At 39.9% G+C, this 20,717-nt stretch overlaps 2 protein-coding genes across 3 annotated transcripts; one reads left to right on the top strand and one right to left on the bottom strand.

Moving 5' to 3' along the window:
• Positions 1 to 247: 247 nt before the first annotated feature.
• malt1 (MALT paracaspase 1) lies at positions 248 to 12,201 on the bottom strand. Of its 2 annotated transcripts, XM_069682546.1 has the most exons (17): positions 11,981 to 12,201; positions 11,447 to 11,613; positions 11,025 to 11,146; positions 10,047 to 10,194; positions 9,675 to 9,853; positions 9,359 to 9,455; positions 9,214 to 9,261; positions 7,951 to 7,974; positions 7,816 to 7,860; positions 4,963 to 5,166; positions 4,700 to 4,877; positions 3,311 to 3,382; positions 3,098 to 3,225; positions 2,548 to 2,697; positions 1,649 to 1,806; positions 1,354 to 1,479; positions 248 to 852 (listed from the first exon to the last, which is right to left on the bottom strand). In XM_069682546.1, the coding sequence occupies exons 1-17, from the start codon at positions 12,127 to 12,129 to the stop codon at positions 382 to 384; spliced, it is 2,466 nt and encodes an 821-aa protein (XP_069538647.1). In that variant the 5' UTR covers positions 12,130 to 12,201; the 3' UTR covers positions 248 to 381. The 2 variants fall into 2 exon arrangements, with proteins under 2 accessions (XP_069538647.1, XP_069538648.1); XM_069682547.1 differs by lacking the exon at positions 9,214 to 9,261.
• A 1,295-nt stretch (positions 12,202 to 13,496) lies between these two features.
• Positions 13,497 to 20,444, top strand: prlrb (prolactin receptor b). Its single transcript, XM_069682549.1, has 9 exons — positions 13,497 to 13,616; positions 14,801 to 14,871; positions 15,072 to 15,204; positions 15,820 to 15,989; positions 17,287 to 17,453; positions 18,495 to 18,636; positions 18,712 to 18,808; positions 18,907 to 18,976; positions 19,074 to 20,444. Exons 2-9 carry the CDS (start codon positions 14,811 to 14,813, stop codon positions 19,842 to 19,844), a joined length of 1,611 nt encoding a protein of 536 aa, XP_069538650.1. The 5' UTR covers positions 13,497 to 13,616; positions 14,801 to 14,810; the 3' UTR covers positions 19,845 to 20,444.
• Positions 20,445 to 20,717: the final 273 nt, after the last annotated feature.

Below are 20,717 nucleotides of genomic sequence, written 5' to 3' on the forward strand. Positions count from 1 at the left end.
TCTTCGTGATTATAACTTTAAATACTGCAGTTACATGTACAAATTGTTACTGTTTTTTGCATAAAGCATATCTTAATAAAATCATGTAACTGGGACAGATTACTCGATTTATCTGTTCCCTGCACATGGTTTCCTCATTCAAGCATGAGTTTCACATTACAACAAGCTGCAGAGTGTATTGTTAAAGAACTTTCTTGCTAGATAAAGTTCACTGAATCTTTTTCATTCTACCATAAATTTATTTTAAAAACTCTAAAAGTCAGTATACATGAGTGCTTGTTGAGGCAAAAAATCTTTATAAATTGAAAAACACAATTTTCTTAAAAAGCCTATAGTCACAACAAGAGCAGCATTATTCCAGGTGCTATATATATATTGTTTTCACTGCTGCTGAAGCTGCAGGCTGTTGATGAATACAGTCTGCAGCTCGTTGATGTCGTCGCTGGCCTCTATCGGGATGCTCATCCTGCCCGATGAGCTTGAAAGTCCAGCAGCTGAGTCGTACGCAGGTTCATAGCGAGACTGGCCGAGATTGTCGCAGTAGGAATCCCCACAGCCTCCCACAGCACCCAGGTAGTGGTGTTGGGGGGACAGCCTGCTGTGGTCCTGGGCCTGGTGCATCCCGTGATGGAGGTGGAGGTGGTTTTCAGGCCCGGGGCTGTGACAGGGGCTGTGGGATGGGCTGTGGGGCATCATGCAGGTCTGCAGGCAGCTGTTCCGTCGCACGGCCCGGTGCAGATCCAATCGGGCGATCAGTGGCTTGCCGATGTTGATGCTTTTGGTCCAGTGGACAGGATCGTCATCCATGGAGGGGAAGGTGCCCTGCAGGCACACAGTGAACTCCAGCTCCTCCTGTTGCATGGCAGGATAGAGGAGAAGTAGTATAAGGAAACACAGTCGGATCAATCTGTGTTTTAAAGGCCCAGATTTGTTTTTTTCTGAGCTAAATTTATGTAGAAAAATATTGAAAAAATCGGCATGAAATTTACGACAGACATTCATAGAGTCCAAAGGATCACTCTAACCAACTAAGGTGATCCTGTGACTTTACATCTAGCACCACCTGCAGGTCAAAGTTAAACGTAAATAATGAAAATGGTTGATTCCTCCTGCTAACATCAACATATGAGCATTGTCAGTGTAAGGACGTTAACATTCAACTCTGTCATCAGAGTGTTGTTATTTATTTTAGGACGACATGCTTCATTTACAGGATAGAAGAACTATCTGAACTTTTTTAGAGAAACATATTAAGCTGGTTCAAAGGACAAACACATACCTGTTGTTTTGTTTGAAAGAGGCAAAGATTTCACATGGTATTGATATGTCTTGTGAGAAGTTTGAGTATTTTACCCTGAGCTTCTGCAGTGAGCTGACTCTGGTGTACAGGCAGTGCTGCGGCAGACTTCTGGACAGAAAGTAGATCCCCGTCTCCTCTGGAGTCTCTTTGTTCATCTCTTTAGGATCCACATCAAGCTCCTGCAGAACAGAAATGCAGCAGGTGGCAGTGAACACATCTGCAAGTACCCAGTCTTTGCTTAGTTTATTTACTTTGATTTTATATTCAATTTATCTTCAAAGTTCCTAGCTTACAAGGTGAGAAAAATCTCTGCTCTTTCTTAATGAGTGTTTATGACAGCATGCTGACCTGTGAGAAGTCGGTGACGTGAGCCTGGCAGAAGGACATGTCCTCGGGCTTCTTCACGATGTGAGTGTAAATGACGAGGACGTTGGAGAACTCTGCAGCAAAGCCCAACTTGATCTGAGCCCCGCAGTCAAAGTCGAGACACATACTCTCAGGAAGCTCTGCAGTAATATACAAAAAAAAACATTTTTAAGGGGGGTATTATGCTAATTTCAAGCTTCATATTTCAGTCTGTGATACCTGTGGAGTAGCTTAGCATAAGTTACAGTTAAAAAAACTGGTGCCCTGTACAGGTCCTCATACAGCCTCTGCCTGAAACGACCCAGTCAGATCTGTCCCTTTAAGAAACCCTGCCTCAACAAGCCCCCTTTCTTTTGATTGGCCAGCTCTCTGAAGCCTGCTGAGGCTGCATACAGAAAAAACTGTGTGAAACCTGGCGTTCACAGCAGACTGAGCTGAGAGGCCTGGGGATTACTGCAACATACTTTTACCTACAGATTTGAAACTCCACCCACGTTTAGTCTGGACATCCAACATTGTAACGTTATATTTATGTCTTAAAATGTGGAACAGAAAAAATACCCCCTCTTTAATGCTCCATTCCTGTTTTCCTATGTATTTGCGTGTGCATCCAGGAGGATTATTTTTAAACAAAAAATGCTATCCATTCATTCACTAAATAACATTTAGTGACTAATGTTGTCTTGTCTTAATTTGCAAGATCAATAATGTTGAGTTGTATAGAGGGTCACAAAAAGTCGATACTGTCCTTTTTTGTGGAGTCACAAGATAGTCCGGTAGTCCACTGTGCTGATTTAAACACAACATAATTCCTGAAGTGATGTTATTTCCCTCGCTGTCCTTTTTCTACGAGAAATGACCTGATAGTGTTTTGAACTCACCGTGAGCCTTTGCCCACTGGCGGCTGAGAGTGCGGGCGAGATCAGCGCTGTCGCCGGGCAGAATAGGATCAGTCAGAGCTCTCCTCTCTGAAAGACTGCTGCGGATCTCCAGAGCCTGCTTACCCTTCGTGGCATCAAACTGACCCATGTCTGCACACAAAAAAAGATAAAAGCACATGTCACAATTTCAACAAAAGTCCGTCTTAACTGTAACCATCTGTTACGTTCCCCGAAGGCGTTTGATAGTTAATAACTGTAACAAAACAAGCTCTATTTAATTAACTTTGTTAGCCTTTAAATTAAATAGAGTAAAACGCATCCTGTGGGGAATGCAGCAACTGTAAAATGCATCCTATTTCATTATAAAACACATTATTATTATTCTTATATCCTAATCCTTCAGAACATTAGAATCATTTTAATATCTCATACAGATAAAACACACAATATTTTAATCTTCTGTTTGCATAAATGATATAGTATTTGATATTTCTGATGTTATTTATCTCAGTTCTCCTTATTAAATACTGTGTTTCTGTTCCTCTCTCACCCTCAGCGACTCTGTCCAGCACCACGGTGATCTTCTCATCGTCCAGCAGTCGCTTCTTCAGAAACTTGACAAACACACCGTTAGTGATGCCACTGGAGCTCAGCTCGAAGGCCTCGGCATCCTGGCACCTGAACACAGAACACAACACGTAACATTTATTCAATATAGTGTATTCATGAAGTTTAGAATGATATTGGATATATTTGAACTCACGTGGCGTATCCAAAGACAATGTTGGCCGTAACTCTAAGGACAACGTTTGGAGTGCTGTCATCGTGAATATTCCTGGAAAATTAAAACATCTTAACACTTCTTAGATAAAAAAACAAAGTAATAAATCTGAATAGAACTAATATACCTATCTTATGTTAAAATAAAACTCACTTCTCTAGGAGTTGTTACCCAGCTTTACCTTTGCAGTAGTAATATTAATATTTTGTAATTATTTGCAGGGTAGTGTGAACCTGAACCTGCCACTCTCTATTCATGGTTGATTACCCACATGTATTTTGCAACGATGTTTATATAGATGGACGACGCGCCAACTTGCAATGGTGACGTCATTGGAGCCAGATCTGCGCAGTAAAGATCGGCGGGAGGAGCCACTTCCGCGAACCAAAACACACACTTAAATTAGCGAAAAAAACAACAAGGATCCCGCACACTGGCGTGTTTAACAGCAGAACAGATTTTTGTGTTGGTCTGAGGTTAACATTCACAGATATGGAAACTTCAGTGACTGTAGTGATTGTTTTAGTTACGTCTCCTCTCGCCGTTCCTCCTCTACTCTGCTAATCCAGAACAGATCGGCTGCAGGAGCCGTTTTTGTCAACGTAGCTGTCAATCATCATTTTTACAGCATCAAATAACTAATTTAAACTAAACTTGTCGGAAAAATTAACACTTGGACGTAAATCAGCATGATAAGAACTAACTATAATGACAGAAACCATGTTTGAGAAAAATGTATTTTGATTTTATTGTTTGACTCATGTCCCATCTGTTGAAGTCGAGCTGAAACTGCATTTTGAGAGTATCTAGCTTCCGTATCGTGACGTATTTCCGAGTGAAACAGGACGTGCAGGTGGGACACATCATTAGAGGGATTTGATTTGATCGTTGAGAAGTGGGCGTAGGCAGACGTTCTCCACAGCGCAGTAGCTAGCTAACTGACCGAGCGTTCTTGGTGCTCTGTGGCTAAATGTTGCAGATTGATTGGTTGAAATTGTTTGGTGCTAACTTACGTAAGCACACGTGAAATTTAGTTTTACCGGAAGAAAAAATTATCGGATTTTGATATAAGAATACAAAGAAATGGATTTTCAGGACTTTTTTTGGCCTATATTGTCAAATAGATGCCCAATATTACCGGGGATGTGATCTAAAAGGGTTAAAATGACATTTTTCAGTTCACCTTGACTTTAACATGGAGGAGGCAGGCTTTATGACCTTTATTGCAGCCAGCCAGCAGGGGGCGACAGAGAGGTTTTGGCTTCACTTTAAAGGAGCTGTCATGTCGTCCATCTTTTTATACAGTCTATGGTACTTTGTAAATCCCACTTAAGCTTTAAAAACCAGCAGAAATGAGACATAAAGACCCACCTCTTCCTGCACATGTCCAGCAGGAAAACATTGAGACCCGTCTCCCTCTCCTGCATCAGCTTAAGGATGCTCTGCACACATAAACAGTTGGCTGAGCGGTACGGGTTTGGTGCGTCTACCGGCACCATGAAACTGTTGCCGTAGTTCTCATACCCATGACCGGCGTAGTACAGCAGACCTAAAGAGGGAAGTGTGCATTTAAATCAAGAGGTTGGTAAAATCTGGAGATCTGTCCATTAGAGATTTGTTTAATCCTAACATACCATAGACTCCTTTGTGAAGCAGCGACAGGAACTCATCCACAGCGTTTCTCATCTCTGACTCTGTGAGGTCCAGCAGGGAAACCACCTGGAAGTTTAGCTGCCGCAGGAGGTTGGTGAGGTCGTACACGTCCACCATGGGAGCTTTGAGCTGCGGGTGGTTCTGGTAGGATAGATTACCGATCAGCAGGGCCACTTTGTCTGTCGCTGAGAGGGGAGAAAACCATACTGTTAAACTATGGGAGGGAAAAAAAACGTCTGGCTTTAATACAATGATCCACACCGACATTTTCCCATGGAATACATTCAAGAGAATAAAATAGAAATAGAAGTAGTGCTACAAAAGCCAAAGCCTCATACAACACATATCAGGGTCTCACTGCCTGTTTAACCAAGATTTTACCTTCTGCAGTACAGGTACAAGTGGTGGACACAATTTAAAAATAGCATAACGTTACGGCCTCTGCCACATCCCCTTCCCTATGTGTGTGACTAATACCTCTTGAGTGTGTGTGTGTGTGTGTGTGTGTGTGTGTGTGTGTGTGTGTGTGAGCGTGTGTGGGGTGTCCTCTAGGCCAGTTATCTCATCCACCTGTGTTGCCGGCTGGAGCAGATTGATTGGTGTGGCACAGAGACGATCCACCAATCCGAGAGCACCTACCGACACACTCCTTTTAAGAACCTGTGTAGCTCGTCATGAGGGAGGGCTTTTTAACCGAAACCTGACCGTTTCTGTGCCTATTGTATGAGCAGACTTCGTTGTTAATTAGTGAATAAAGATTGTAAAGAGGCACTCGTTTTGACCAGATTGGGCCAGGTATAGTAACGGTTAGGATTCACACACGCTCACACAGAATAAATCATTCTGTTAGACACAATAGGTTTAGGGATGCTGTGCACTTGTTTGGTTTGGATAGTCAGAGTAGTAAGTTAGGTTTATTTTCATTTATTTGTTTTCTCTTTAACAATATAGATAGCACTTTCAGTTCTAAGTTAGAGTCCTCCTTTTGTTGTATTTATTTGCTGATTAGATCAGCACCCACAGGCCCTTTCAGTTGGCCTCACTTTTTGTTAACGTTACCAATTTTCCTCTTTTGCAAATAAATAACTTTGATTAAAGGAGCGATTCGCTCCTGGGAAAAGCCAGTGTCAGTCAAAGCTGGTGTTCTCTGTAATCGATAAAATTAATAATATTTGAAATTGGCGCCACAGCTGTGGAGAAAGTTGTACAAACAGCTCGTAGTTTTGCCCATTCTACATTCCTACAACACCTAGCGTGCATTGGGCCCCTCCCGTTTTCCAGTCAAGGACATTGATCGCTGCAGGCAATGGCTCAGAGCGGTACAGAATCGAAATACGATGAGAATATGGATTGTCTAAAAAAACTTCAAAACATTTCAAACCTGACGATTTTGAACGAGACATGACTCAGTTATAAATGTATAATGTCTGGGAGGGAAAACAGCAGAGCAGGCATCGTTTCAAGGCACTTCACGGAACAAATGATTACATTTTATGGTATGTGGTTTTTTCAACTAAACACGGCAGACATCGGAGGCGGGCGTCCTAGATTGAGGAAGTGTAGTTTAGCGAGCTCCCTGGCCTCCACCAGAGGACGCGTTTTACGTAGTCTGGCGGAGGTTTTCCAGGACCCATTGGAGAAGCGGATAGCGTCCTCCAAAGGCACAAAATGAAATAGCTTTCTTTTTTTTCCTACCATAATGGCATTACTCCCCATAATAGCGTGATAGGACTGAGGTTGAAAATCAGCAAACTGGTCCTTTAACCATAACCAACTGGTTTTTGTGTTTCTTCTGGTCTCCCCTCATGAGCTGGGGCGTAACATGTAAAAACAGAATTTTCCATAAGGATCCATAAAATTGAGTTATTAACAACTTTTGACCAAGATATGTGCTGGGCAAGAGACTTGTGACGTGTAAGTGCCCTCTTAAGGACATAAAATAAAATCATAACAATGTTTGGGTTTTTTTCTTGCTGCACATTGGCTAACATACTGTATGTGCCAAGACATTATATGTCTGCGATAAAAGAACATCAACAGAAATGCAATACAGTAGAAGACAGCCGCCCTGTACATCTGCAGAGGCTCATTGACGATTGTTTTTGCATCTGCTGTCAAAAATATTGATTAAACTCCACACAATCTTTAACACACTTAATGTTGGAGAAGATTTAATTGTGTACACTAATTGTTCCTTTATACCACTGCAGTTTGTTAAGACCCTGATACATCTGTGCCTTTTTTGTGGTCTTTGTTGTCTTGTTTTTATCTTTATCCAAGTTTTAATGACAGACATGCATAACGCAAGAAAAAAGTCCTCTTCGAGACATTAAAGATCTGTAAAAAATTTAACTTAAAATACACACATGTGATTGATACACGCGTGGTGTCCTTGAAGCATTAACGCTACAAAGTCTCATCAAAAAGAAATGCAGGCAGGAAGGAAGTGGCCTCATGTATAAGGGAGGAACCCAAACACAAGCCACGGTATACACCAGCCTGTCAACGTAAACTAACTGCTGTGTAGCCTGTTTTCGTAATATTCTCTGGCGTTGTTGGACTTTGTTACGCATTTTTTGTCCACCTGTAGAGCTGCTGATATCATAAGTTACGTGGAAGGTACAAGTTTCACGTCTTTATTTTGGTGGTCATGTTGGACTGGCGGTTAGGTCAGGACAATGGTGGTTAAAGTAGCAGACACAACTCAGACAACTTATAGAGCAACTGTTCATCATATTAACCACTAAGACTGGCTATGAACACAGACAATAGAGAACACAGATTTGAATAATATACCAACACTTCCATTAAGAAATGTGTTGCAGGACACTTACCATAAAGTTGCTCTGGAAGACTATTCAGATAAAGTTCACTGGAAACTGAAAAACAAAGTCAGAGTATCATAAAAGAGAGTCTGTGTGAGGAATATAGCTTTAATGTACAGATACGTGAGGAGTGTGAAGACTTACCTCCTCCAATGGCGTAAATATCATCTAGGAGTCAAAAATACAAACATTTTACAATCATCTGAGCTGAGCATTTTAACGTCAGTGTTAGAAAAATGTTCTTTTGATTCAGGAAAAGAAGATTAATCAACGGTAAGCTAAGCCTTTTATTAACAGTAGAAAAGATTTCTCATTTTCATGCAATCACTTTGAACAATTACACTGAGATTTAGAGATTAAGATAATCTTCTTATTGTCGACAAATCCCACGAAAGACCAAAGCCAACAATACTTTCCCTATCCTGTCTTTGGCCTTCAGTAAACTGTTTCCTACTGAAGATACGAGTCTTAACTCACTAATATATGGTTTCAATTTAAAACAATAAAAAGGTACAATAACTACCTTTAAACCACCTGGCACTGTAGTTCTAAGTAAACCTTAATGAAACAAGAGTTATTTGTGCTTTTGTTGGGGACTATTTTTGGCTGCACATCAAAGTTAATGGATCAACAGTCCCGTTAATGGACGGGGTGACGCTATGCATATCATTATGTGCAACCTACGGCAACCACTTCAGGGATGTGCGAGCCAGCTGTAACCGTCATCGTAATTTTTGCAAACTCACTACTGACTACTAACATTAACGTTACTACTGCTAATTACTACATTTCCAGCTAGCTAAGTTTCAACAAGTTGCCACTAAACGATGGCAGAGACGTGTTTTGTTTTCGTGATGGAGGGGGGCAGTTGAAAATTTGCATAGTGGGCAGGGACTATGTAGATTCAGGTATTTTTAATGAGGGAGAAGGCTGGGAGGATTTTTACAAGGTTATTAATATTTTGTAGAAAAAAACATTATTATTTCAAGCAGAGCATTTTATATGTCTTAAAACATGACTCGAGCTGGTCTTTAAGTTGATAGTTAAGGTGCATCACATAAGACTAAGCTACATTTGGCTTTGATACATTGATAATATATCAAGATTTGATTAGGATCAATTAAATGTTAGTTTGGGGATTTGTTGGCAATAAGACAAATACAGAACACAGAGATCCTCTAGCGTGCATTTTAGTTAAAGAAATGTCATTAGTGAAATCAGTTAAAACCTGGAGATCAAACCCTGTGAACCTCGTGCAGGTTAGTGCTGGTTATGTTAAAGAAATTATTCATGACCCACATGCATTTACAGGAACAATTTAGAGTTATGATTAATGCTTCATGCAGCTAATTGTAACCCCATTTTACTGCACTTCTTTTCACCATGCACCAGTCCTTTCAACTCTACCTTCAGAGCACTCCATTGCCCCTGAAATCTGGACGGATATCCTCGGTACTTTCAGTCGAGAACAAAGCAAAAATTCAGTCAGATGTTCTGACAATAAAGTCGGTTTAACTGGACTGTTATTTTAAAGTCAAACAGTGTGACTTACCTATCACAATGTCAACTTCATTGGTCCACATCCTCTCAGTGCTGCTGCTGATCTCACAGCGATACCTGCCGTGCTGATCCTGCGCCACATTAGGGATCTGAAAGGTACAGAAAATGTTTTTATTAAACCTTAAGGTCATCAGATAGGAACAATTTAGTGCACCTCAAAGGTTAATTCAAATGTGTTGTCAATAAAAAGCTGCCAATTCATGCCTCATACTAAAAGAAACAGATAAACTAGTTTTCAAACAATAAGTAACAAGTAGGATTTTTGTTCACAAATAAGTTCCCAAATCCCTGTAAAACCCTCTCCTCACCATGAGTCTCCTCTTTGTTGCGTTGGGAATAGGGACTCCATTTCTGTGCCACTGGTATCGAGGGATGGGTCGTCCAACAGCTCCACACTCCAGCTGCAGGTTTTCCTGGACATGAAGCCGCTGTGCCTGAGGCTGGATCACCAGCTTCAGCCGGCCTCCTAAGGACTGATAACTCTGCCCTGCTCACAGGAGGAGAGGAGATACCATCAGTATATTACATATTAGTTGAAGTCAAAAGAATCCTGCTTCATTGGGAAAAGTACTCATGTTAGGGGTTCAAGTCCCAGAGGAGTCTCTAAAGCAATAAACATTGACCTTCCAGAGCAAATTGCAAGAAAGCAGTAGTCACAAGTGAGACCTTAAATTTCTTACCGCTAGAAACGGCAACATTCAGGACGTCCACCTGAGCCCACTGGCTGAATTCAAAGGCTTCTCCACAGTTGACCCTGCAGATGTAAAATCCAGCGTCTTTCAGATGGACTGGACTTATCACCAGGTCTGGAGAGAAGCTGTTTGGCACCTGAGGTTGTGAAAAATGTTTAATCACATTTACCAAAGGGCAAGTTGTAACATCATACACAGCCCAGAAGAGAAACAGAGGAAACTTCTTTCGTAAGAATTTTGTCCGAGTCTGTGTATCTCTTTGAATACTTTAGAGAACTTTTAGGGTCGAAGGGTCACAGTATTGTTGCCAAAATGCAGTCTGAGTTGTTTTCATGCTGTGAGTAACATAATCATGCCATCTTTCAGAACACATGACAGCCAAACTCTAGTTTCACGTGAGCAAAAAGAGTGACTTTGTAAATAAATACTTTCGCTTTTTAAATTTTGGACAACCCACAATGGAGTAAAAAGTGAAAGTGGTTTCAGATGTAAGTTGAAATGGGGAACAGTGAGGAGTTTTACAGTGTCCAGTTCACTTTCAGTGGACCAACATTTATAAACAATATTCAGCACATGAAGGTTGTAATGTGAGTATCGTGCAGTTTTGGTCAGGTTTGAGTCTTTAATGTGCTAAACAACTAGCCAATAGCTAATGCATTTAATGCACACATTACACTGCAGTTACATGCAAGTAAACAACCTCTCTAATGTTTAGGTGGTTAAGCTGAATGTCTGAAAGGGAATGAAAAGTTTGCACAAGCTGATTAAATGCAAAACCAATAATATTTATGTAAGAATATAATCATAAAAAAATATATATATAGATCCATTTATCAATCTAGGACTGCATATCTGCCAGGAAACACAATGAAGGACAATTAAGTTGATAGAGCTGCTGTATTATAGATGCAAAAAGGTGTCATTAAAAGAAAAGAAGATTTCAAAATAGAAGATCTGATATCTCACCTCGTCCTTGGCCTTGAACCACTGGTACTGTACTGGAGATTTGCCTACAGCATTGCAGCTCAGGCGCAGGTTGTGTCCAGATATGACAGCCACGGACTGGGGCTGAATGAGGATCTGTAAGGCTGTACATGAGGAACACTTTCACTTTGAATTCACACTTTATCTTTACATTGTTAGACTGGTTTTTGATGGGAGTAGGATGTTTTGTTTGACTGCAGTTTTCCTGTAGTGAACACATTGTCATATATTTCCTTATTCAAAAATACAATGATTCAACCCCGCTTGCACGAACAAGTTTTGTAAATTTCTTCCCACTTTGAAGTGAGTCATAAATTCCCCTTTAAGCTTAAAATAGAACAAAGACACAAAATATCGACCAAACTTGAAGTTTTTGTAATGGGCTGGGGTGCATTTATCTCTACCTGATTGTTTGAGGCACTGCAGGGCCTCTGAGTTTCCCAGAGTTTGGAGGTAGTCGAACAGGTGACCTGTCGTGCAGCCTCGCTCTCCCATCAGCCTCAGCAGCATGCGGCTCGGGCTGCCCTCCAGCTCCAACACCTTCAGTGAGCACATCTCCATGTCGTCTGAGCTGCAGGATGAGACAGGAGATTAATGGATTCGTAAAAACAAGAGTAAAACATGAAAATGACTAAACGTAGATTACTATTTATTGTTTATTGTATAAACCTTCTCTCTCTCATTCGTCAATTATACATATGTGATAATAAACCTGTAATTGAGCCCTTAATTTCTGTTGCTGTCAAAGGTGCAGTAACTATCCAGCACCTTGCCACACAGTGCATTTATAAATTTAGGCAAAGTATCATTTCACGTGAGATAACGTAACATAATAACATAAAACGGTGTTAGTGTCAGTAAAGACAGTCAAAGACAGTTTCAACAACAAGTTAAATCATATTTTCTACATTTAACAGGCTAAGTGCATTTCAGGGTACCTGACTTTGAATCTTCTCTCATTGACGATTATCTCTCCAAGTTTTCGCCATCCTTTATTGGTGGATTTGTCCAAAACCTCAGAAAGTCTCTTCACAACCGGCTCCTTCAACAGGTTGATCTTCGTGGATCGGTCCAGAGAATCCGACATGGCAGCCCGCAAGAAAAGTTTACCATCGACTCGTTTCTATTACACTGAAGAAGCTGGTATTGTACTTGTCAACAATTCTCCTCGAGACAACAAGAAGGCCACTTCCTGGAAGAAGTGCAAAAGTGTTAGAGACACACCTACTTCACCGTAGTGGTTTTCCCCCCACGCTGCTTCGAGCTGCCTGTGCCAAAGATTGTGTGTCAATCAAGATGATTCTCTGCAGGTAAACGTTTTTTTTTTTTCCATGAAGAAAGAAATGAAACTTTATAATAATTTTCCGGTTGGCTTAAATGTAAATTAAATTCCAAATCCATAAGAGAATGTGAAAAAATTAGCTAGGTAGTTAGCATAAGTTGATCTAAGTTAGCATGGCTAAATTAGTCACTGTTAGATATTAGCCAATGGCTAAGTGCGCAACAAACACTGTACCAACTGTAGACGCCTATGCTAGCTGGTGTTTCCTTATTTCTGTATTTTATAAATGCTATAACATGTGACTTTATGTTTATAAAATACATTTTTTTTTTTTAATTAAAGCATTTTTATTCTCTTTGAATCAGGAGCGGTGTACAATTAGTCAATCTGTTTGATTTAGATTTTTCGCTGTTAAAGCTCCTGAGAGCTGGTTATGAAACAGACTGATATTTATTTTGATGACTCTATATGACCTACAAAAGCAAACAAGACCATCAGCAACAAGATTGATTATTTCTATACAGATAATTTTAATGTCTGAAGCCACTGGTGGGGGTAGGTGTCAGACGAAGCGATTTACTGCACGCTGCCTTTGTTTACATTTTACAGAGTGATACATATGACTCTTAGAGAAAGCAGGATAAGAGTACAGGGCAAAATCAGCAAAGAGATAAGAGGTGCGGCTTTGTCCACAGGGGCCGCCAAAATCAACACAGTCAGAAAGTTCCTCACAGGCTTTAAAATTGTTGTAAGGAGCATTTGCTGGTAAAAACTTTTAGATAGCTAGTTAGCATAGGTTGATGCAAGTTAGCATAGGTAAATTAGCCACTGATAAATATTGGCGAAGTGCACAACAAACAACTGATCCAAACATTAGACGCTTATGCTAGCTGGTGTTTCCTCATTTTTGTATTTTTTAATGCTATAAAATGTGCAATATAATAACTTTATGTTTACATAATACTAAAAAATGGTATTCAAACTAAAGCGTTGTTATTCTTTTTGAATAAGGAGCAATTAGTCAAGCTGTTTGATTTGATTTCGCGGTATTACGAAGCAGAAGTGAGACATCTTGCTCCTGTTGCACTCTCTGATGAAAAACCCTCCCCTTCATGAATCTTAGCACACGATCTCACCTGCGGTGTCGGACACACCGGTTGCAAGGTGTGAGAAGAAGGTCTGCAAGCTCATGACGGAGAGGGTCTTCTTTCCCCATGTTGTTGTGTCAACATTGGTTAAATACAGTTCATTTATAAGAGAAGGTCGAAAACCACCCTCAACTGGTGAGTGAGGTGAGTGAACACCGGAGCTAATAACCTTTATTTGTGTCACATAGATTTGTTTCATGACTTTGCTATCCTTGCAGCTTTTCGTTTCAAATGAGTTATATTTAGTAATGTGTGGCACAGGTACTTTTGGTGTAAAATGAAAAGCACAAGACGCAATACAAACGCAGTTTCATTTTGGTACAAATCGTATATGACATTGTATTGTACAGTAAAGACTTACCCTTCAAGCAACAATTTACAAAATCAGTACTTTTTTGTTTCGTGATGTAGGGCTGAATTTATTTTTCTCTGTATTACATTTGAAGTTTATCCAGCGTCACTCATTTAGAAATGTAATTTAGTGTATTACTATATAAATTATAAATTATATTACATTCACTGAAAGTTATGGTTTCCTATGAGAATAACATGTCAAATAATGCAAAAGTAAATAAATAAATATGATAGCAGAAAATTATATTACCCCAGACATTCTGCTTAGTTTGCTGAGTCTAACGCTGAATATTTAGCATGATGTATTATTTCTGACTTGAAATAAGACTCATGCAGATCCTCTCTTGCTCCAGTTCAAACTTGTCCGAACAGAATGAAACTGAGCTTGTTGTCAATTGCAAAGTAATACCAAAATGATCGTGAATGGGTCACAACTTTATAGCATCCTTTTAATCACAGTTGGCAGCCTCTGAAAGAAGCTTTGACACACCTGTTCTTCAGATTTAGGGAGCAAACAATCTGCTGCGTGCTCACTATGAGCTGATTAGTAAACTTGTTGAGAAGTTAAGAAGTCTGTGCACTGTTTGATCTCAGTGTGAGTCTCTCAGTGGGTCTGAATGTAGATGAACCTTTAGGTATTAGGAAGTACATAAGAATTGTCTCAAGTCCAAATAAGTTCATTCACAAAGCATCGTAAGTGGTGATTTTACAGATGAGAAAAGATTCTTGCATATTGTTACGGGCAGTAAAATCCTACCTGTTAATCATTTTAATAGTTCAGAACATGTTTCATCACTCTGGGATGCCCGCATATGTCCTGCATATGTCCTCGGCTACACCATGCAAATATTGGTTGTTCTTGTTGTTTTCCCTTCATATCTCCCTTGTTTTTAGTAAAAACAAGGCATGCTGCAAAGTCACAGGTTTCTATCACCTCATTAAGCACATACTGGTGATGTCACTTCCTTCTTTAGGACACACAGGATGAGGGGAGGTCTGTGGTTAGCCCTGCTCCTGCTGCTGTCTGCAGCTGTAGAGTCCAACGGTAAGTTAAAAAGGCTTGTATGACATGATCTTTGTCCTGTAATATGGTATTTAAAGGGTTGGTTTAAAGGGTGTGTGTGTCTGTGTGTGTGTGTGTGTGTGTGTGTGTGTGTGTGTGTGTCTGTGTGTGTTTAAGTGTGTGTGTTAGTGGTAAATTGGGAATTGGGAGCTGATGCTTGTTTTTGTCACATGTGTTGTCAGGCATGTCTCCACCAGGCAAACCAGTCCTGCTGAGCTGCAGGTCCCCTGAGAAGGAAACGTTTACCTGCTGGTGGGAGCCAGGCTCCGACGGAGGTCTGCCGACAACACACCGCCTCTATTATGAGAGAGAAAGGTCAGTCCTATGTTTGGTCTTGTTTGTTGATGGAATTCATTTTTTTTAATTTTGCTTTTATTCGCCAGATCACAATAGAGTTACAGGTAAGTTAGGGAACACGGGAGAGACATACAGCTGGATACAAACCAGGGTTATAGTAATTGTACACTGTATATATTTCTTACCCACTAGGCCACCAGGTTCCCCCTTAAATTTTAGTTAATCAAACACCCTGAGAGCAAGTGAAAGTAAAGCTGTTGTGAAGTCAGTGAAAAACGCCCAAATCTTTGTTGCCATGCAGGTAAACGTGCCAACCTCAAATGTTTCACCTGTGTGAACTTCTCTTGCCCCGGCCTGACAATAAAATGCAAATACTATGAATTTACAACATTTCAAGGATGGCATCGATTGCCCACCGCTTTGCTCCAGAATGAAATACCCGGACGACCACTGGATGTTTCACATGTTAAAACACTGTAGGTCTCCAGACAATGAAAATCAAAATCAAAATGTTGACCAAATGGTTCACAGTTTTAGTGTTTATATAGAAAAAGCTACCACAATAATACAAATGCTCAGCGCAGTTTAAAATCATATCCTGGTCAGTAAAGATCTTGTTTTGTCTTCGTACAGATTAGAGGGAACACACGAGTGTCCGGACTATCGCTCAGCAGGCAGAAACTCCTGTTTCTTTGACAAGAACCACACCTCCATCTGGGTCGACTACTACCTGACAGTGGTGGCCTCCAATGCCCTCGGGAATGCCACTTCAGACCTCCTTAAGATAGACGTGATGGACATCAGTAAGTTGTTACCTTCAAAAATCAACAGGATTCAGAAGAGATGAATGAATCAAATCACAGTTTAGTTTGAGTACGATGTGATCCCTATCTGCACAAGACATGAAAAAAATATATTTATACACATAGACTTTCCCTAGTATTTAAGTAAAGACAGGAACAAAAGAAGGAAACAAAAATGCAGAATGACAAAGACCACAATTCTATTTTTAATAAAGAAAAGTTTAAACAGCTTAATCTTATCTCAACAGTGTTTTTGTGTCACTGAAAAACACTGACACCCTTTTGAACTACTGACAACTATCTGTGCATGCACAGTGGTGCAATGCACTTGTGCAGCATTTTGTCCCATTGAAGAAAATAGTAACACTATTTGCATTAGATCAAATGGCCCTGAGATACATATTTACGTAAGAACAAGTATTAAAGACTAAGTGACTGAGGTTATTTGATGGTGTGTGAGACTGAGCACAGATTCAGTTAACTGCTGTGAATCCATGCTAACGGTACGGTTTCAGGGATGTCAATGTTGGTCTGTTGCTCAGTTCAATACATTGGTCTAGACTAAAATATTTCAACACCTATTGAATGGATTGACTTTAAAATGATCCCCAGATAAGATATCCATGGCTTCTGTGACCCCTAAACTTTCCTCTATTACTACTAACAGGAGCGTTTTTAGTTACCCACTCAAATATCTTAACAAATATAGGACAGAATGCAAAAAAATTACAGACATTCATTGTTTTGATAAGCTGTTACATTTTTTGTGATTCTCAGTCTTTTTTAAATATTGATCCTTGGGTCAAAATTAAGTTTTTTCCAATATATTGGTTTACAAACAGACGCCTGCAAACACATTTCTGTCAACTTATTGTGCTTGCAGTGCACTATAAGCATGCTTATTTGCTGTTTTTGAGGGAGCAGAATTATAACATATGTCCACATTAAGCACAGTTTTTCTAGAGCTTGTAAGTAACGTCAGGGTGGTTTAATTCTTTATATTATTATTGTAATCTATGTGTGTGCTATTGGTTTCTGGTATCTTTTTTTTAATAACAGTGTCTTGTAAGCCTGTTTAATGGCTGGGTATTGCTTATGCATAACATAATATTAAAATCCAATCATATTTGCTAAACAAAGATGGTACACACATTAAACCTGCAAAATGTCAGCATTATAGTCATTGTTATGGTTGTCATTGTGAGCATAATAACGTGCTGATATTAGCATTTGATTTACAGTCTCGGAGCCAGGCCAGTGTGGTCTTAGTTAATCTTAATCTTTCGGTGCTCGACAGTGAAGCCCAACCCTCCTGAAAATGTGACGCTGCAGGTGGAGGAGAGAGAGCACAGTCCACATCTTCATGTCAGTTGGGAGCGTCCCCATAACACGGACACCAAGTCCGGCTGGGTCACTATTAAATATAAACTAAGAGTCAAGCAAGGAAACAGCAACAAGTGGAAGGTGAGTTTGAAACTGAAATCTCAAATCTCATACACATAAACAGTATTTCCACATATTACGGCTCTTTTCTACGGTGGCCCTGAAGTGCAAATCACAATGGCAAAAGAGAAAACACAACGGCATTAACCAAACCGGAAAAGGTAGGTACCCTCGAGCGACATGAATCGTCGCTGATTGGACTGGTGACATAGCAGTGAGTACGTTGTCACTGGCGGCGCTCATATTTTCATAACATGTAAACCATGTTCTTCCGGTTCAAAGGAGGGACCAATCAGCGACGATTCATGACGCCCGAGGGTACCTACCTTTTCTGGTTTGGTTAATGCCGTTGTGTTTTCTGATTTGCTGTTGTGATTTGCACTTCAGGGCCACCGTACTTTTCTGTTCCCAAAACAAAAGTTCTCCCTGGATGACTGCAAAACATTGTGTTTGCTGTGCAGGACAGAACAGAAAGTGCCATTAAAGGGTTCAGTCTATGTTCAGCATACAAAACAGCCTCATAGTCAAAATGTCACCTGGGGTGCGGCCTGTTATCACTCAAATTGAACTAACAGGTCTTCAATTTAAGGACCAATACAAGACAATTTTGATGACTGACTGATTATGACAAAAACAGTTAAGTGTAAACTTTTTGAGAAGTAATCTCTTCTATAATAAATTAATAAATATATGTGCTCCATCTTAGTCCTCTCTCAAAGTAAACTAAATATCTTTCAAGTTTGCAGGGTTGGTAGGACAGAACAAGGGAAGTTGTGATCATCATGTTGGTTGGGTTAATGGATAATTAAATAGTTGTTAGTTACAGCCTTGCGAAAGCACAATTGTAATTTAGTAAACACACATTCCCAAAGACGCTTTAAATTGAAAGTAAAAGAATGCTCTTTTATTTCATTTTCATCTTGTAAAACATAACACACACTGAAGTGAAACAAGGAACTGGCTAGTAACAAAGTGGTTATGCTATTTTTTCTACAGTGTATTTCTTTTTATCAGACTCATGCAGAGAGTTAGTGTAACCGTGTAGTTTTCCTTCTTCTCTAGGAGTACACGTCAGGTACACAAACCCATTTCAGCCTGTACAGCGTCAGTCCTGGGGTGGAGTACACGGTTCAGGTGCGCTGTAGGTTGGATCACGGCTCCTGGAGTGAGTGGAGCAACACTACTTATGTGAAAATCCCAGAATGTAAGTCTAAGAAGCTTTTTGCTGCATCGTCTCCTTCATGACGAGATACTAATTAAATTATTATTTTTTTGATAGATCTTCAGACAGAGAGGCCCTTTTGGATTTTGGTTTCCACCCTTTCCCTCATCCCATTCATAGCAGCAATGTGTATCTTGGTCATGAAGAGAAAATAGTGAGTAACTTCTGCAAAAATGAAATAAGGACTCTGTAATATAAAGTCAAGATATTAAGGATAAAGTGAATCAAGGCTCACCTCCTTTTCTTCCCCAGTGTGAAGCAATATGTTCTGCCGCCTGTTCCAGGTCCAAAGATAAGAGGAGTTGATTTTCAGCTTCTTAAGGTAACGCTGCTTCTACACTGTTTCCAACATATCCAAATGTTGCTTTGGACATGATGATTACAGTGACGTGATAATGTATCCTAATTATCCCTTCCAGAGTGGGCGACTTGAAGACGTCATCAGTGCCCTGAACCAGAACTTCCCTCTTATGGCGGCCTGGAAGGATCAGATGGAGGACAGCTTAATTGTTACTGAAGATGACAACGGACTTCTGCAAGATCTCTACATTTCTCAAAAAAGGAAGAAAAGCTTCATAATGAATGGCTTCGGCTTAGCCTCTGAAATCCAGTGTAAGGAGTCAACACCCAGCGAAAACAACACAGCCGGGAAAAGAAGTAATGAAATAGCTAACTGTGTAAAAAGCAATAAGTCTCTAGGAGAGAGTTTATCTGACATGGAGCCAACTCAGAAACAGCAGGACCCATGCATAAAGTTTGTAAGCACAGAAGCAACTGAAGAGAGTCAGTCTGTCAAACTGTTCACAAACAGCGGTTATGTGGATATTCAGAGACATGAGGAAGACACTCAGCATGTGGCTGTGAATCAGCTGCAGTACAGCAGACTGAAAGAGGTGAACGGTGATAATATTCTCATCCTCCAGAAAGAAAACATTCCTGGCCACAAGGATGTTCAGAGACGAGAGGAGAACCTTTTGGAGGACTACAGCAGGGTAAAAGAGGAGGACAGTAACAGTATGGTCTTCCTGCAGAAACAAAATGTGTCAGCAGACACTAACAGTAAAGAGAAGGGCAACCACTACACAAACTGTGCCCCTCAGAAGCCTCATGTGACTGGAGCCAATAAAGCAGGAGTTTGCACAGAACTCATTGCTGGTGGATATGTAGATACCATCCCTGCACTACATTAATGTAAAGTTTGTTTGACATACAATGTGCAAATAGTACAAATTACAAATGTCCCCATTGTAAGAAAAATATAAAACAATATTGTATTATGGGGTGGATAATGAGAAGATGAGGCCTACTAAGTTTGCAGATCCCCTGACCTTTAATCTAGCACCATCATGAGGTTGAAACTTGTGGTTCACAGTTAAATATCTGAAGCTATTTCACAGATTGCTAAGAAATTTGCTGTAGATATTCAACATCTCTTCAGGATAAAATCTCATGACATTGGTCATTCTCTGGCTTTTAATTACAGTTTAATTTCCAGTTTGTCAGTGAAATAGCTTGACATCTGCCTGACGGATTGGCACAATTTCCTCTAGCGCCTCAAAAATGTTATTTATTTTCTTGACTGTTATTTTAAATCATAAATTATTGTTTTTATTTATAAGTGTTTGAAATGTCTATATATACATTCTACAGCTTTAATGAAACAGAGTCTATGGAGGTGACTTATCTGATTTGCAAGGGATTTAAAAATGAATCTTGTTATATTTATTGAAGGAGAGTATCTTATTGTATTATCTTATTGTAATGTATCCCACTTTGCATAGTGCAATCCCAGGAAGGTTGAAGAATATACATTTGGGAATTATTTTATGTCAATTTATTTCTCATCGAAGAGGTCCCTTTTTTTTATTTTTTTTTTAAACAAGTTTTATTGAATTTTCATAAATGAAAAGAAAACAGAAACAAAGAACTGCCATCCATACAGAAAATTAAATACATAAAATATTCTTTTCAGTTGCCTACAGTCTCTCTCCCAAACGTCCCAGCCGTATCGCCACACACATTGTTCACCATATACACTGACCCCACATTAACCCTTTCAACTG

The sequence above is a fragment of the Semicossyphus pulcher genome, unplaced genomic scaffold (genome assembly GCF_022749685.1).
Source record: "Semicossyphus pulcher isolate SPU_LCO1_2020_fin unplaced genomic scaffold, fSemPul1.0.p SCAF_6, whole genome shotgun sequence".
Classification (NCBI taxonomy): domain Eukaryota; kingdom Metazoa; phylum Chordata; class Actinopteri; order Labriformes; family Labridae; genus Semicossyphus; species Semicossyphus pulcher.

Excerpts from the sequence above, each read along its gene's own strand:
- malt1 (XM_069682546.1), bottom strand. The coding sequence starts at position 12,129 with ATGTCGGATTCTCTGGACCGATCCACGAAGATCAACCTGTTGAAGGAG. Across the intron at positions 7,861-7,950 it reads TATTTACGCCATTGGAGGAG|TTTCCAGTGAACTTTATCTG; the intron begins GTAAGTCTTCAC and ends TTTGTTTTTCAG. Across the intron at positions 1,480-1,648 it reads ACGTCACCGACTTCTCACAG|GAGCTTGATGTGGATCCTAA; the intron begins GTCAGCATGCTG and ends TCTGTTCTGCAG.
- prlrb (XM_069682549.1), top strand. The coding sequence starts at position 14,811 with ATGAGGGGAGGTCTGTGGTTAGCCCTGCTCCTGCTGCTGTCTGCAGCT. Across the intron at positions 18,809-18,906 it reads TTGGTCATGAAGAGAAAATA|TGTGAAGCAATATGTTCTGC; the intron begins GTGAGTAACTTC and ends TTTCTTCCCCAG. Across the intron at positions 18,977-19,073 it reads TTGATTTTCAGCTTCTTAAG|AGTGGGCGACTTGAAGACGT; the intron begins GTAACGCTGCTT and ends TATCCCTTCCAG.